Raw genomic sequence first — 17,254 nt, forward strand, 5'->3', positions numbered from 1 at the left:
AGGAAAACAAAAAATATAGGGTTCTGAAGGTGGGATGATGGAGTGAACAGCATAACCCTTCTGAGAGGCCAGGGAGGGTGCAGGAAGGACTGCCTTGGGAAGCCTGGGGTGAGGGCTTGCCAGCGCAGCCAGGAATCCTAGGCATGGGGAGTGAATGGCTGCTCACCACCCGCAGGGAGTAAGGTGAAGAAGGTAATGTCTGTGGGAGCAAGAATGCACCAGGAGGAGTCAGGCCTCACGGGACAGCAGTCCCTCCAGGTTTTGCTTCGGTCGGAGGAGATGTTTCCAGATAGCTTATGGATACTGAAGGAAGTTACTACTCCAGACATACACAGGAAAGGCTATGATGGAGAGATACTGAGCCAAGGAATCTTGCAGGAGGCCACGGTCACAAAAGTTTGTGTACAGTAGCTCCTGGGAGGAGAGAACATGTGGGTAGCCCAGAGAGGTCAGGTGACAATCCTAGAAGCCCCCACACCCTGGCCCAGCTCCACGGATGCCGACAGTGGGTGAAGCAGTGAAGATGCTAGGTACAAGCATATCCGCACTGGCTGGCGTCCCATCACAGCGTGTAAAGGGGCGCCCCTGGGTCCGGGACATGGCTGCAGTGAAGAGGCATCCAGGAGCTTTGGAGAGGACGCCCCACGGCATTTTTGTGCAGGCACTAACCTGGGAAAGAGGGTTCGGGCTTCCTTGCCCTTGCCTGCAACAGCTCACACGGCAGCCTCTGCGCCTGTGTGAAGACCAGGTCCGAGTGAGGAGCAAGAGAGCTGAGGTGTAGAACTAGAACCCTTTGGCTACCAGACACGATCTAACCCCAGAGCGGGCGATCCGCCTCTTTCTGTGCACAGGGCTATGGGGGACCAGGGCTTGGCCCAACCCTGATGCAAGGGGATGGTCAATATGAACTCGGTTCGTTTCATTTAAAAAAAAAAATTTTTTTTTTCTGCAAGTCATCGCCAACGCCGCAGCTACGTGGAGGGTGGGGGGGCTGGGGGCGGAGCCACGCCGCGGAGTTGCCGCAGGTAAACAGCCCCCCTCCCCGGCGGGAGCGGGCCGCGCGGCCCAGGCAGGAGAGCCGCCGCCGCCCCCGGGAGGGACGCAGGGCGCGGGCCGGCTACAGCGCACGGCGGGGGCGGCGGCGGCCCGGCGCCCTGGCAGCTCGACCCCTCTCGCGGGGCGGCAGACCCCCGAGCCCCGCCGCATCCCCGCTGACATCCCTCTTCCAGCGCTCCGCGCCCCCCCCCCCCACCGTGACCTCGGTCTCCGTCGCCCCCCGCCGCCCTCTCTGGCGCGCGGCCCCGCCCGCGCCCCCCGCCCGTACCCCGCCGGGCCGCGCCCCCGCCCCCCATGCACCACCTCCTGGAGCAGTCGGCGGACATGGCGACCGCGCTGCTGGCGGGCGAGAAGCTGAGGGAGCTGATCCTGCCTGGCTCGCAGGACGACAAGGCGGGCGCGCTGGCCGCGCTGCTGCTGCAGCTCAAGCTGGAACTGCCGTTCGACCGCGTGGTCACCATCGGCACCGTGCTGGTACCCATCCTGCTGGTCACCCTGGTCTTCACCAAGAACTTCGCAGGTGAGGCAGGGCGCGCGTCCGCAGGTGTTTAGCGCCCAGCGCTCCGAGCGCGCTGGCTCTCAGCGCCAGGCAGCCAGCGCCAGCTAGACCGCACCCACCTGGCCAGCCGCTGAGCCATTGCCCGCAGGTCTCATCACAGACCTTGGGCACCACCTCAGTCTGGCATGAGGGGTTGAGACAGGGCCGCCTGAGACATCTCCTCTGTTTTATTGTTGTTTGGCCTTCCATTCCTTCAGCCTCAAGCCGTGAGGAGAGTAGGCCTGTCCTACACTTGCTGGCCCCCGGGATGAATGGGATGTGGGGTCTGAGTTGTAGCATGTCACGTCACGGGTGGTGGGGGTAGGGAGGGCTGAGGCTTGGAGGAATAGCCAGATGAGGACCAGAGAAGGATGAGTGTTGAGGGCATTGCTCAGGGATAAGTGAAAAAAATCCCATGATGCTGCATGGGGTTCTTGGGGCTGACAGTGTAGGAAAAGTGAGGGTACTCCCGAGGAACTCTGAAACATCCCTTTCCAAAGCTCTTCTATAGAGGAGGCCAGACAGAGGCTGGCCCCGGAGGGCATCAAGCAATAATGGCCCAAGAAGCCACCCTTGACTGGCAAAGGCAGTGTAGGTAGAGGGTAGGGCAGGTCACTGAAGAGTGAGCAGGTTAAGGAGCTGACGTGTTAGGTGAGTAGAACTGGGCCTGCTCTATGAGGGAGCCTGTGGGTGCGCCTGCGGTTGTACACAGGAGAGTACACATGTAGAGTGGGCCCTGCCTAAGGTGACAGGCTGAGGCACTAGGGAGCTGGCTTCTGGTGACACACCGAGATGGGGAATAGCATCCCCACTGGAGCCGAGCTGAGGCAGACTCAGGTATCCATAGCCACAAATCAAATTGGTGGCCAGAGATGCCAGCTTCATAGCAGGAAGAAGACTGTCGGGGCTCCAGAGTTCCTCTGGAGGTGCAGGTCGCTCTGCCCTCTGCAGCTACTGGGCAACGAGAACAGGTATTTCGATACCCGCTTCTTCACCACCATCCACAGGTGCCTCCCCTTACAGGAAACTCCAGGACCTAGTGATGTCCAACCTGAGCTGAGGGCAGGCATCCTTCAGACTATTTAAGGCCACGCCAAAGGTGGAGGAAGTTCTCCTGGTCTCCATCCTTGAACACCAGAGTCCCTGACACTCAGGCACACCCAGGTGTGTGTATAAAGGGGGCCTTTGGCCATGTTGATCACAGTACCAGCAACGGGGTGGCTGCCTTACAACCGACGTGTACCTTACAGTTCCAGGAGCCAGAAGTCCAAACTCCAGGTATAGGGAGGGCTGAGTTCTCTCCAAAGCCCTTTCTTCCTGATGAGTGGTACCTATAGACTTTCCCTGGTATTCCTTGGTGGTATAGCTGTATACCACCCAAGCTCTGTGTCTGTCCTCTGTTGGGAATTTCCCCATGGTAGGGATTATTCTACTCCACTCCCGTTTCAGTTCATTTACAAAGGCTGTTTCTGTCAGTCCTTAGTACAGGGCCAGGACAACAGCAGATACTTGGGGGAACACAGCTCTATCTATGACAGACATCGTAGGGCAGCTTCAGATGTGGGTGGGCTGGGCCATCTTTGGTGATTCCTTGATAGGATCCCTACACCCAGACCCTGCCAGCCCAGCTTGTCACCTGTGGGACCTCCAGACACCCTGCATCCAACTGGGCCTGGAACCAACAAGATGTCCCCCAAGTTAGCCCCGATCCTGGACCTGCTGCTTCAAACCCCCTGTGCTTGCTTGCTTGCTTGCTTGCTTGCTTGCTTGCTTTTTTGTTGTTCTTGTTGTTGTTGGGTTTTTTTTGTTGTTTTTTGTTTTTTTGAGACAGGGTTTCTCTGTGTAGCCCTGGCTGTCCTGGCATGCACTCTGTAGGCAAGCGGGCCTCAAACTCAGAAATCCACCTGCCTCTGCCTCCCAAGTGCTGGGATTAAAGGCGTGCACCACCACCACCCGGCCCCCTGTGCTTTCCCACAGACATTTCCTAAGCCCTCCTATCCATGCTGAGCTAGGCCTACCACAAATGTGAGGAGGAGTCCCAGGGCCTACGCAGCACAGACAAGCCCCTATGCCTGACCAGGAAATCTACTCTTGGCTGGGAGGATAGAGAAACTGAACAACCAGCCTTACTCCTAACCTTTGCCCTCCCTGATTTCCTACACAATTCTGAAACAGTGATTGCTTCTCTTGGCTTTGATTCAGGATAGCCCAGTCGCCGCTTGGGGCTCTTCACCGTCCTTTTGTCCCACAGAAGCTAGAAGCATCCAGGGACCCCAAACACAAGTGAATCGGATGTGGGGAAAGTATGCCTTAGTGGCTCCTTCTCCCATGGCCCCATCATTTCTTGGGGACCCCTTGGTGAGAACACAGGAGAAGGTAGGACAGGGACATATCCAGGACCCTGCTCCAGGGCTCTCAGTGGTGACTGCCTGCCTGAAAGATTTCATTCATCTGGCCTCCAGATCTGTGAGGTACCTGTCTGCTGTTTTAAGCCCACCACCCCACTTCTAGTAATAGTACCCAGTGTGGCCAACGGCCCCTCCATTTTTTTTTTTCTGCATACACCTGGGTCCTGCCTATAGGGGCATTTAGTCCTGAATGTCAAATGCTGTGTGGATAACCCTCATAGAAGGAGCCTGCCCTCCATAGAGTGGGTTGTGCTATGTTTCCCCACCCCTGAGCCCAGCACTGGTGATCTCCACCCAGCAGAGGTAGAGATCAAGGTTTAGGGGTGGTCCAAGAAAATCTCAGACGACTCCTGTCTAGAGACCGGCTGGTATTGGAGCCAGGGCAGCTGTGAAATAACCCCCCTGCCACTCAGGCAGGGGTGAGAAGTCAATACACAAAGGCCAGAAGTGGGGGGAGGGGGAAGAGGCAAAGAGCCACCAGATCTCTCAGGTCCCATGTACGTGGGCGTATTTTGGGATATCACCTGTGTGTGAGCATCTATCTGGCTCACAGAAGCTGGGTGTTACCCAATGTGTGCCTCCTTCTCAGCACTCTCTTCCTTAAGGAAGGAAAACCAAAGTGCCGTATACTGACAAGCACGGGTGGGTCCAGCACCCGGCTGCTGGCCTTTCCCTGGGGATCCCACCCAGTGGGACAGATCTCTGTGGTGGGTCTGTGAAATGTGAAGGCACTCAGATACCAGCCCGTCTCCTTTTTTCCTGTGGTCCCTGAAAGTCAACCCTCTCTGTCCTGAGTATGGGTCCCTACCCCAGACCTGCAGCACTCTGAAGCATCTACCCATACCACTGCAGGAAGTATCGGGACGGAGTACTCCCCCCACGCACATACACATATGAGGCAGGCAGCTTGTAAGAAGCCAGGGCCACCTGTTATCTGCCCACACTGCTGGAACAGACTAGCACAAACTCTGGCTTTAAACAATGTTCAGGACTAGGGTGTGGCTTGGCAGCAAAACACTCGCTTAGAATACTAGAGGTCCTGGATTGATACCCAAAAAAAGCTGGGGAAATAGCTCAACAAAGAGATGCTTGGCCCTAAGCCTGCCGACAAGATGGGCAAGCTCTCAGCAGGGCTGGTCCAGATGGAGCTTCTATTGGCAAGTCTGAGTGCACCTTCAGGACCGAGCTACACCATGACATTTGGCTCAGGCCTTCTCTATCCATCACTGCCTTCCTTTGAAAGGGACTCTTGTGTTTCCTTGTCCCCCTCAGATAATCCAGGATCAGCTCCCATAAAGTCCTTAATCCCGGCTGCTGTGTCACTTTTACGACACAGAGCAACAGTCACAAGGTCCAGAAGTCAGGATGTGGGAGCTGTCGTCCCACCATGAAGGAGTTGGTGAAGGGTTGGGACCTGCCCTGGGGTGAGGAGAGCCGAGAGATGAGCTGCCTGTGAGCTGGCCAGAGGCAACAGCCTCAGCAGAACCAGAAACCCCTTTCTTGAAAGCCTTTTCCTCTGCAAGTGGCAGAGGCTTAAGTGAGTTGGACCATGCACAGGCTGGACCCAAGGGAGTGGGCAGGAGATGTGTCTAGGGCTCAGGTTCAGCCTCAGCCCTGGGCAGAATTTCAAGTAAAAAAAACCCTACAGGTCTGCTTTTACTATTCAGACCTGCTCTAGCTGGAGGCTGCAGCAGTGCCCTGTGGCTCCTGCTGTTGACCCCCTGGCCATTCTGATGTCAGTCTCAGCTTAGCAGGTTCCTTGGCTAGAAATCTCAGTGTATTCTCATGAGCAGCAGTACTAAGTCCAGGTCTAAGCAGTACTGCCCTGTGGGGAAAGGACCATCCCACAGCACTCTGCAGTGCTAGCCCTGTGTTCACTGAGATGACAGCACTGCAGAGCTAGCTCTGTGTGCACTGCTTTCTTTTTTCCTTTTTTTTCATGTTATGTATATGAGTACACTGTAGCTGTATAGATAGTTGTGAGCTGTGGTTGCTGGGAATTGAATTCAGGACCTCTGCTCACTCCAGCCCTACTCGCTCCGATCTGCCCCACTTGCTCCGACCCAAAGATTTATTTATTATATGTAAGTACACTGTAGCTGTCTTCAGACACACCAGAAGAGACGTCAAATCTCATTACAGATGGTTGTGAGCCACCATGTGGTTGCTGGGACTTGAACTCAGGACCTTTGGAAGAGCAGTCAGTGCTCTTACCCGCTAAGCCATCTCACCAGCCCATGGACCAGCTTTCCTATCTCCTCCTTGAGCCCCTGTACTTACCTAGACAAGAACCCATCCCCCCCTGGGAAATCCCAAGAGAGGGGCCTCAGACAGAAAGCTCCATGCAGCCACTGTGTCAGGACAGAGCATCCGGTGTCCAGGTACCTGCCATCTGGCCCAGTTCAGGATCAGCACAAGTCCACAGCATCAGCACCCTATGGTAGCCAACCATGCGTGAACACCTGCCCTTCAGTTTAGGTTAGGCCCTTTGGTGTCTGCCATGCCATCAGAAGCACCACGCGCCTCTGCAGACACAGGCCAACCAAGGAAGAGCTTGGCCCCACTGGAAGTGCCCATGGGAGTACGGGGGTTCTCTCCTCTTGCTTGCCCAGCTTACATCTTGGCTGGACATCATAGAGATGGGCTTGATTCAGGGTGGCAATCAAATTTCCTGAGAGGAGACCACTCACCCTTCTGTGGCTTTAGGGATCACCTGTAAGAACAAAAAAAAAGAAAGAAAAAAGAATAAAATTCCATTTTTTTTTTCAACCAAGAGAGCCGATTCCTTTGCTTCTCCCATTTGCTCTTCTCAGAGCCCAGCTCATCCTGCCCTGTTCTCTAGGTCCTCAGGGGATCAGCTTTCCCTGACTACCCCTAGCCTCTCCCTTCCACCCCTGGCTATGGCCAGGTGCTCAGCTTCTCCCGTGGACATGGTCCCAGCTTCAGGAAGCCCCAGAACTCACACTTACCTCTGTCTGGCCCACCCAGACCTCCACTGGAACCCTCCATACCTTCCCAGGACCGTATGAGGAAGACAAGTGGCCACACAGCCGCTGGTCTTGGGGTTCCCCCTGACTGGGTTATATTCTGGTAGTCCTTGAGGCCTGTCTTTGACTCTTCATGAAGAGTGGCTACATGGGCAGATATCCCTAAATGGTGACCACGGTCCTAGTCTAAGTTAGAATGGAGCCAGGACGCCTACATGCTGGTACCACAAGAACGTGTAGGCACTGAGGTCTCTGTCCCCTGCCTCTTAGGCCCCTGAAGACATCAAACTGTGATTAATGTCTCTGTTGGTTACTTTTCTTGCTGCTGTAGCAGAAATAACCTAACAGAAGAAGGGTTCGGTCTGCTTTACAGTTTCAGGGAATACCACATGGGGAGAGGGCACATGGCTGGGGTGGCTTGTTCACACGGAGGTGTATATAGACCCTCCCTAGTATCATGCTTCCAGCTAGAACCCACCTCCCAAAGATTCCACAACCTACCAAGACAGTGCCACCAGCTGGGGCCCAAATGTTCAAACGCAGAAGCCTATAGGGGGCATTTTATATTCGAATCCTCACATTAGTCTTCCGGCTAGCCTGGGTCTCTGCCATCTCCCTGTCCAGACTAGCCACTTTGACCCTGTTATTTCCTGATCTCAAGACTGTGGTGGAGGGCTTTAAGCTGGAGCCAGTCTTGAGTGGAAGCGAGATGGCTAAGGTGGAGTTGGCTTGGATTAATGCCATAGGAAGCCATGGCCTGGTACCTAGGGATCATGACCCAGTATGGTGGACTTTGAGCCTCCATGTTTTCTGAAAACAAATTGGAAGCATAAGATCGCAAAACAAGGCTGAGCACAGCCCAGTGCAAGCATATGTGACGCCCTTTGCTTCAGGATGTGTGTCCATATAAGCCAAGTGCAGACAGGCCCCTTGTTCATTTTCAGTGGCAGATCTGGCCAGCCAGTGAGTGTTCCCTATCACCAGCATCCAGGGTTCCCACACTTCCCCTTCCTCCAGGACAGGGGGACTTGTGAGACCCTTTATGCCTGTCACAGGCAGATTTTCCTTGGAATCTGGACCTCTGTGACTCCCTCTGACTATATAGGAGCCTCTGAGCCAACAGTCCTGGCAGTGTTTGCACTGCCACTGTCAGTGGCAGAGATGGTATTTGGTCCATGTGGGATGCTAAAAGAGGAACCCTGGCTGCCCGCATGATCTGTCTTGATCCTCTCTAGACCCTGGTTTGTCCTGTTCATATAGTCTTTATGACTTTTCTTTTTTAAGATGTATTTACTTATTATATGTTAAGTACACTGTAGCTGTCTTCAGACACACCAGAAGAGGGCATCAGATCTCATTAAGGATAGTTGTGAGCCACCACGTGGTTGCTGGGCTTTGAACTCAGAACCTTCCGGAGAGCAGTCAGTGCTCTTAACCGCTGAGCCATCTCTCCAGCCCCTTTATGACTTTTCTAGACCAAGATAAATAGTATAGGTCCGTTTTCTCATTGCACGCATTCAGGTCTTAACCCCCTGGCTAAGCACTTTGTAAGCAGTACTCAGGATCCAGTCCATACACACAACACTGTAATCAGGATATGATGAGGGAAAACTGGCCTGAGAGAAGTTGGGGGGCCGTTTGGGGAACAGCAGTCTCTGCATAAGGCAGGCAGCTCTACCGGAGGGGCTGTAGAGCCCATGAACCTGAGAACCCAGCCACCTGCATAGGGACTGGGTCTGAGCAGAGACAGGATCAGGTCCATCCCATGCCCTTCATCCCAAGACCTGGTCTTCCTCAGGCTAGTCCCACCTCTTGCCCTAGCCCGTGTCTCCTCTCTACCCTCAGAGGAACCAATTTACTGTTATACTCCGCACAACTTCACCCGTGATCAGGCGCTGTACGCCCGCGGCTACTGCTGGACAGAGCTGCGGGACGCGCTGCCCGGCGTGGATGCCAGCCTCTGGCCATCGTTGTTTGAGCACAAGTTCCTGCCCTACGCGCTGCTGGCCTTTGCCGCCATCATGTATGTGCCCGCGCTGGGCTGGGAGTTCCTCGCCTCCACGCGCCTCACCTCGGAGCTCAACTTCCTTCTTCAGGAGATCGACAACTGCTACCACCGAGCGGCCGAAGGTCGCGCACCCAAGATTGAGAAGCAGATCCAGTCCAAGGGGCCCGGCATCACGGAGCGCGAGAAGCGAGAGATCATTGAGAACGCCGAGAAGGAGAAGAGCCCGGAGCAGAATCTGTTTGAGAAGTACCTGGAACGCCGGGGCCGCAGCAACTTCCTGGCCAAGCTGTACTTGGCACGGCACGTCCTGATCCTGCTGCTCAGCGTGGTGCCCATCTCCTACCTATGCACATACTACGCCACCCAGAAGCAGAACGAGTTCACCTGTGCCCTGGGCGCCTCACCTGACGGGCCGGTGGGTAGCGCTGGGCCCACGGTGCGCGTCAGCTGTAAGCTACCGTCTGTGCAGCTGCAGCGGATCATTGCAGGTGTGGACATCGTCTTGCTCTGCTTCATGAACCTCATCATCCTAGTCAACCTCATCCACCTCTTCATCTTCCGCAAGAGCAACTTCATCTTCGACAAACTAAACAAGGTGGGTATCAAGACGCGCCGGCAGTGGCGCCGCTCGCAGTTCTGCGACATCAACATCCTGGCCATGTTCTGTAACGAGAACCGCGACCACATCAAGTCGCTGAACCGGCTGGACTTCATCACCAACGAGAGCGACCTCATGTACGACAATGTGGTGCGGCAGCTTCTGGCTGCCTTGGCTCAGTCTAACCACGACACCACGCCCACTGTGCGGGACTCTGGCATCCAGACCGTGGACCCCAGCATCAACCCTGCGGAGCCTGATGGTTCTGCTGAGCCACCCGTGGTCAAGCGGCCCCGTAAGAAAATGAAGTGGATCCCCACCAGCAACCCGCTGCCACAGCCCTTCAAGGAGCAGCTGGCCATTATGCGCGTGGAAAACAGCAAGACTGAGAAGCCCAAGCCCGTGCGCAGGAAGACAGCCACAGACACACTTATTGCCCCGCTGCTGGACGCTGGTGCCCGTGCTGCCCACCACTACAAGGGCAGTGGAGGTGATTCAGGCCCCTCCTCTGCCCCGCCTGCTGCCTCTGAGAAAAAGCATACCCGCCACTTCTCCTTGGACGTGCATCCCTATATCCTAGGTACCAAGAAGGCCAAGACTGAGGCGGTACCCCCTGCCCTACCAGCCTCCCGCAGCCAAGAAGGTGGCTTCCTGTCCCAGACAGAGGAATGTGGGCTGGGCCTAGCTGCAGCACCCACCAAAGGTAGGGAGCCAGGCAGGTGCCGCACGGGGTAGGATTCCCAGGGAGCCCTGAGCAGGAAACTGACAGTCCCCCCCCCCACTCCCCTTCTAGGGCACAAAGAGGGAAAGCATCAGAGTCCAGTGTAGATGAGGTGGCGACTGGGCTTGGTCACAGCAGAGGTAGCAAATGGGTTGCTCCTAAAGTGAGGGGCAGGTCTGATAGGAGTCTGGACACTCCCATAAGGCAGAGGGTGAGGAGGAAGGCAGGACTGCAGCCACCAGGAAACATGCCTTCTTTGGTTAGTAAGGGCTTCAGGCAGATGTGAGCCACTGGGGGGGGGGGGGTGGGGGGATTCAGCAAACAGCAATTGCTATTCCCGAGGAGTTAGACTTAGCCAGGCAGGCTGATAAATGCAAGGATGCCTGACATCCGTAGAAGTTAAGGGCCCAGTAGGTGCCCGTGGGTGGCACCGGGAGGGCGGTAGCAGCAAGTGAGTTGGGTTGTGAAACGCCTGTGTTCCTGCCTGTTTTCAGATGCTCCACTCCCCGAGAAGGAAATCCCGTACCCCACAGAGCCTGCCCTGCCAGGGCTCCCATCTGGGGGATCATTCCATGTCTGCTCACCCCCCGCAGCCCCCGCCGCTGCTTCCCTGTCACCAGGCAGTCTGGGCAAGGCTGACCCTCTCACCATCCTGAGCCGGAACGCCACTCACCCCCTGCTCCACATCAGCACGCTGTATGAGGCCCGGGAAGAGGAGGAAGGAGGCCCCTGTGCCCCCTCAGACATGGGCGACCTCCTCAGCATACCCCCGCCCCAGCAGATCCTCATCGCCACCTTCGAGGAGCCGAGAACAGTTGTGAGTACTGTGGAGTTTTGAGGGGCAGGGCCTCCCAGGCCACCAAAAACTCTCTGCATGAGCCAGGGATGGCCCAGCTGAGCCTAGGCTTGGGTAGGATCGAACTCTGTTCACCCGGTACTGCCCACACACACCCCAGCCTCCTGTCTGCATGCCACGGGGCCCAGCACCCCTTCCACCTGGCTCACCATGGCATCCACAAGTGCAGGCTGGGGCTTGGGTGCAAGGTGGGATAGGGTGCCCACCCCAGCACCAGGCGCCTCCACAGTGTGCTGCTGGGCTGAAAGATGAAGAAAAGTTTATTTTTTTTAGTGGGTTTGGTTGTGGGCTGACACAACTCAGCATACCCAGTTGGGCCCAGCCTAGGGGAAGTGAGGAAGGTGCTGGGGAAGGTGGCACTGGCCTCAGGACAGACCCCCAGGGGTCACTCACTTAAGGGACCTGATGCCTTGGGGGCGGGGGGGAACCGAGGGCTGCCCCAGGTCCGAATCAACATGCACTTTCTCCGCGTAGCCTGACACACACTTTATTTTTCCTATGATTACTGTAAGTGCTGAGCTTATTTATCATCAGGAGAATGAGGGTGCATTTAAACCAGAGGATGATGTGTGTGAGTGGCCTGAGCAGAGGCGGATGTAAAAAGTGCCAAGTGAGCAGGTGTGGGTACAAGCACCTGCCTGAGTGATTGAGTTTGCCAGAGAGGTGCAGTGCCCGTGTGCAAGTAAGCTCGCGAACAAGCAGGGGGCAAATGTGTTGTGAGTGAGCCTGAGTATGTGTGAGTGTGCGAGCGAACGAACGAGCGAGCGAGCGAGCGAGCGGCACCCATGTGAGCAGTGGGCGAGAGCAGGCGTAGGCCAGGGTGCAGACGAGGGAAAGAATACAACGCAATAACCACACCCCCTTCCCCCGGGTCCCCAGCTGCTGGCTGGACCGCTTCCCGTGGGAGTCCAGGCCCCACTGGCCCCGCCCCTATTACCTCAGCCACGCGCCACGTGACGAAGTATTAACAAGGTAGCACTGAGCATATCAATAAATACTATTCTGATAACTCCCTGTGCCTTGAGGCCCTGCCTCCCTGTGCTGGCGGTTGGTTCGTGCCCAGCCTGCAATAACCATCAACGCCTGGGGCATCTCTTGAGGGCACTGGGAAAACAGTGGACAGGGCCAGGCAGTCCAAGATGCAAGAACATCGGGCCTCCATCCGGAAGTGTGAGGAGGGGGACCGTGGAGTACTGGATTGTGGGGCTGTGGGAAGATGGAGTAGCCAGAGAGCACTCGGGAGTGGGGGGCACAGTCTTTTAGTTACTGTTCCGTTGCTGTGAAGAGACACCATGACAACTTAAAGAAGAAAACATTTAATTGGAGGATTGGCTGTAGTTTCAGAGGGTAAGTCTATGAACAGTATGATAGGGAGTTGAGCGGCAGGCAGGCAGGCAGGGCACGGGAGCTGCATCATCAGGGCTGAGAGCTACATCTTCATCTGCAGGCAAGAGGCAGAGAGAGACTAGGTCTGTCATGGGCTTCTGGAACCTCAAAGGCCACCCCAGTGACACACCTCCTCCAGCAAGGCCGCACCTCCTGATCCTCCCTCAACAGTCCACCAACTTTGGTTGTTTGGTGGAAACCGAACATTCAAATATGTGGTGTATGGGGGCCATTCTTCTTCAAGCCACCACATAAATAGCATGGCCTGAGACTCTATTAGGTTTATTACCAGGGACCACAGAGCTGGCAGGATCCAGGGAGGGCTCTTGGCTGGTTGTGGTCAGGATGCATTTATGTTCATCAGAAGGTCCACAGCAGGGCTTCGCCCTCAGACCCAGGGCTCAGTGAAACGAACCTGGCCCGATGGGGCTACATTCCTGCAAGCCGGGACAAGTGAACCTGTGAGACTGAATAAGAGACACCTTGAGGGCCGGGCGTGGTGGCGCACACCTTTAATCCCAGCACTTAGGAAGCAGAGGCAGGCGAATTTCTGAGTTGGAGGCCAGCCTGGTCTACAGAGTGAGTTCCAGGACAGCCAGGGCTACACAGAGAAACCCTGTCTCAAAAAACCAAAAAGAGGAGGGAGAGAGAAAGAGAGAGAGAGAGAGAGAGAGAGAGAGAGAGAGAGAGAGAGAGAGAGAGAGAGAGAGAGACCGAGACCTTGAAGACAGGTGGCCGAGGAAGCTAGGCCAGGAATTCAAAGACATTCGAGGGCATAGGCTGTATATCAAAATGGAGAGGCTTGGCTGAGATCAGAGCAGCCACCTCTGCCTGGCTTGTGCCCCCTGAAAGCTCCTTAGCCAGCTATGGTACAACCCTGAGGTGGTTAGGACAAAATGCTTCCATGTCCTCCACTACCACAGCTGCCACCACAGTCAGGCTGCACGTGCTGACCATGCAGAGACTAGGTTCAGGTTCTCTTAACTGTTTAAAGTATCTTATCATTCGTTGGGGGCTGCTGGGAGCTGCTGGGGGCAAGTCTCAGGAAATTTGCATATGCTAGGCAGGTGTTCCTTCCCTGAGTTACACCTCCAGCTCAGATTCCTGCCATAGAAAGGCATTTATTGTTCACAGAAAATAGAGGAGACACCCCACATCACCCAGGGCCACACTGGGGGAGCACCAGGATGAGCACCAGGGGGAGCACCGGCAGAGGGAGTAAGGGGGAAACAAAGCTTTGGGCTTCATGGGGAGGAACGGGTCAGGCAGGTGAGGGCAGAGAAGCATCCAATATGGGTGTTGGACTCACATCTGTGCCCTAGTTTCCACCTTGGAGTGACTGAGGTAGGTAGAAAATGAGACAGAGTGTGGGGAAGGGGAGGTGATGGGCACCGTACATAATGTCACCTGCCAGCTCTACGGAGCAGCCTGCCTTAGAAGAAGAACACCTGTCCAGAGCCAGCCAAAGCTCCAGGTCAGAGGATCAGAAATCAGCAAATAGCCAGATAGGACAGCACAGTATTTAATCCTAACACTAGGGATGCAGAGGCAGACAACTATCCAAGTTTGAGACCAGCCTTGTCTACATAACTAGATCCAGTCTAGCCAGGGCTACAGGACCATCTCAAAGTCAAACCAAAATCCCAAATAATTCAGTACAGAAAAGGCATGTTGTTCTCCAAACTGATGGCATTCCAGGCCGAATTCAGTATTCCCACACGTTCTAGGAAGGGACTTCTGAGACCCATAGGAACCCTGGGAGAAAAGTTGGCTGCCTCGAGGCTGCTCGTTCCCCTAGAGAAGACAATCCCTGGTCCGATGGCCTATGACCACAAATTGGCCCCTACGTGATGATGAGCAGGCATGCCAGCTAAAGTAACCCAGAAACCTCGGGGTGCTGGCCTCTTCCCTGCTCCCTGGCTCTCCCTGTTCACATATCCATCTGCTTCCTACGCGTGGTACATAATCTTCCTTCTTGCATGCTTTGTACCCACTCCCCACCATTTGAGCTCAGCCTGAACACCCTGGGACTTGGCTCAGAGGGGGAGACACTCAGACCCTAGGGAACCACTGGTCTGCATGGTACCAAGGCCAGATGCAATACTTTCTTCATAGGTCCTGTTTCCCAAGTGCCACTGACCGTAGACTATCCAGACAGTGGCTGTGTGCGTGTGTTGCCCCGGAGCTTATGCAGAGCCGCAGTAGACATGGGAAAGGCTGGGCGCACTGGATCCAAGGGGCTGGCTCTTTGGGAGAACTGAAGCCAATAAAGCAGCCACTTCTCACCTCTGTTCTTGGATAAAACCTAGAGGGACCTCTCAGAAGAGTGCTGTGTGGGAGGGGTTGGGGCTGTATTGCCCTGTGGAGTTGACCTGCAAGGGGCTGCTTCTGGGGAAGGGGCTCAAGTCGTGTCCTGAAGAAGCAGGCAACATGGTGGGTACTGGGCCTAAATGTCATCTTACTCCTCGGAAGTGTCCTCTGCTCCCAGGGCTCTATGAGCTAGTCCCCTTCCTGGACACAGATGGCCAGGGACCTGTATCCTTCCGATCCCTGGGGTCAGACAAGGCTTGCCAACTTGGGGCTCTACTTCTGTGGGACCTTCATGATGGTCTTTGCTGTTCTCAAACCTGGCCTCTCCTTGCCACACCCCTGACTAGGAACCTAGTCCCCTCTATTTACTCCCAATAGCTTCAGATAGCTCCTTTCTCTTTCTAAGGACTCTGGGCTCCTCTGGCCATGTTGAAGCCTTTCCCTGCAAGCCTGACATGCATTGACTCCCTGCATGGCTCACCTCAAAAAGCCCCTCCAGCAGCTGCTCTGCTAAACCAAGGTGCACTCCATCTGCCGACTCTGATACGTCACCCACTCATCCTGTGGCGCCACAGAACCTGCTTGAGCAACGCAGGCTGGGGAATGGCTGTTAGAAAGCAGAACTCAAGCTGGCCATGCTTTTTTTTTTTTTTTTTTTTCCTCCAAAGCAAAGCCTAAGATGTAAGGGGGGCCTGGTCTCTCCCAGCTGAAACCTGCCGTGGTTTCCCCGGCAGCCTGGCTGGGCATGTCCTCCAGACACCGGTTCCTATTTCTGGCTCCCATAGACACCAGCAGGTTATAGGGCAGCTCTGGTTTTCATCCCCAGCAGCCACTTAGCCAAAATAGAATTCTGGCACTTCAGGGTCAGCATCTAATGAAAAATGTCATGCCATCCTTTGCCCCTAGTCCAGCACTCTTCGACCTATGGGATATCTCGTATCAGATATCCTGCCCATGAGATATTATGATTCATAGCCATAGCAGAATTACAGTTAAGAGGCAGCAACGAAAGAATTTTATGGCTGGGGGGTCACCACAGCATGAGGAGCTATTAAAGGACCGCAACATTGGAAAGGCTGAGAACCACTCCCCTAGACAGGCAAGCAGGAAAGGTGGCACCATGGTCTGCCCACAGAAAAAGGACAGGCTCAGGGAGAACACTGCCAGCCAACCAGGGCTAGAACCCAGGCCCCTTCCTGACACTAGCCTATCAGTGGGGTTTTCAACCAAACAGTACGGGTACTCAGAGAGGAGCCTCATTGTGCTTTGTGAACGGGTAGAGTGGGCCTGGCAGTCTCAGCTCTAAGCCCACCCCTGTCTTCTGTTAAGCAGAATGAATGGGGCTGAGGAGGCCTGAAGAGGCCACAGAACACAGACATCAAAGTAGTGGACAAGGGGGGGGGGGGATGAATGGTGCTTCACTAAGGAGCAAAGAAGGCAGAGGTCCCCTTGAGGCCAGGCCCTCCGGGAGACCAGGAAGCTGTAAGAAGATGCTGGCAGGAAATACCTGTCAGTAGTCTCCATGCGGGCCTCTTGTGTAACAGACTGCTGGAGGGAATTCTGCCTGGTGCAGGAAGAATTCTCTTCCTCAAAGTGGCCGACTTCCAGGAGGGCCATTCACAGGTACAATGTCAAGGCAGGGTCTCCAAAAATCAGGGCCAGAGTTGTAACCCTTTGGAACCTGAAAGGGCTGGATGGGGCAGCTGGGAACTAGGCAGAGATTACTTCCCCTTTGGAGGGCCCGTGCCAGGGCCTGCTCCAGGTCGTCACTGCCTGGCTCTCACAGGAGCCTATCTTGGGGTACTCAAATGGAGACGTGTCCATTATGGGCTCACCCGGCTCCTCTCATCCACTCATCAACCCTGATCAGGAGGACCTGCAGCCCGGAGACCTGGCCTGAGTGGGCCAAGTGGCCTCTCTCCCTGCCCTACCCTTTAAGGTGCCCTAGGAGACTGGTGAGTTTGAAGCCTGCGTTAAGATACTGGGCACTTGCTGTCACTGGGGCCCCGCCCACCCTGAGACCTCCGCAGTCTCCGGGCTCTCAGTCACAAGCAGCTGAACACGTAGGAAGTCCTGATGGCCTGGGGCTGACTGGGCCAGCTTTTGTCCCTTTAGTTCTGCCCTTGAGCCTCTCCACTTGGCATGCGATTCTCCAAGGAAACCAGAAGGGCGCCTCGTATGATCCCTAGCTTCTGTCCCGGTCCAGTGCGCTGACGGCTCCCTAGACTCCAGGCCGTGGTGCGGACGGACGCTTCAAGAACGCAGCCCCGTCACACAGACTCGCCTGTGGGGGGCCCAGCACCCCGCGGTGAACTGGAGTTGCGCTCTAGGACCTGGGGGCGTCGGGCCGGGAGGCGGAGCCCTGCGCTTAGACCCCGGCGGGGGC

The 17,254-nt window shown here is 55.6% G+C and overlaps 1 protein-coding gene and 1 long non-coding RNA gene across 4 annotated transcripts; one reads left to right on the forward strand and one right to left on the reverse strand.

Annotated features, from left to right (window-relative positions):
* Positions 1-333: 333 nt before the first annotated feature.
* Positions 334-14,843, forward strand: Panx2 (pannexin 2). 3 transcript variants are annotated; one of them, XM_006521139.2, is made up of 4 exons: positions 334-1,576; positions 8,835-10,298; positions 10,811-11,133; positions 14,674-14,843. In XM_006521139.2, exons 1-4 carry the CDS (start codon positions 1,351-1,353, stop codon positions 14,695-14,697), a joined length of 2,037 nt encoding a protein of 678 aa, XP_006521202.1. In that variant the 5' UTR covers positions 334-1,350; the 3' UTR covers positions 14,698-14,843. The 3 variants fall into 3 exon arrangements, with proteins under 3 accessions (XP_006521202.1, XP_017172178.1, NP_001002005.2); XM_017316689.2 differs by having other exon boundaries at positions 9,086-10,298; NM_001002005.2 differs by lacking the exon at positions 14,674-14,843 and having other exon boundaries at positions 1,003-1,576; positions 10,811-12,184.
* On the reverse strand, positions 12,475-17,131 carry 1810021B22Rik (RIKEN cDNA 1810021B22 gene). The gene is made up of 4 exons (NR_040417.1): positions 16,891-17,131; positions 15,350-15,475; positions 12,848-12,995; positions 12,475-12,613 (listed from the first exon to the last, which is right to left on the reverse strand). It is a non-coding gene; the product is annotated as an RIKEN cDNA 1810021B22 gene (long non-coding RNA).
* Positions 17,132-17,254: the final 123 nt, after the last annotated feature.

The sequence above is a fragment of the Mus musculus genome, chromosome 15, assembly GCF_000001635.26.
Source record: "Mus musculus strain C57BL/6J chromosome 15, GRCm38.p6 C57BL/6J".
Lineage (NCBI taxonomy): Eukaryota > Metazoa > Chordata > Mammalia > Rodentia > Muridae > Mus > Mus musculus.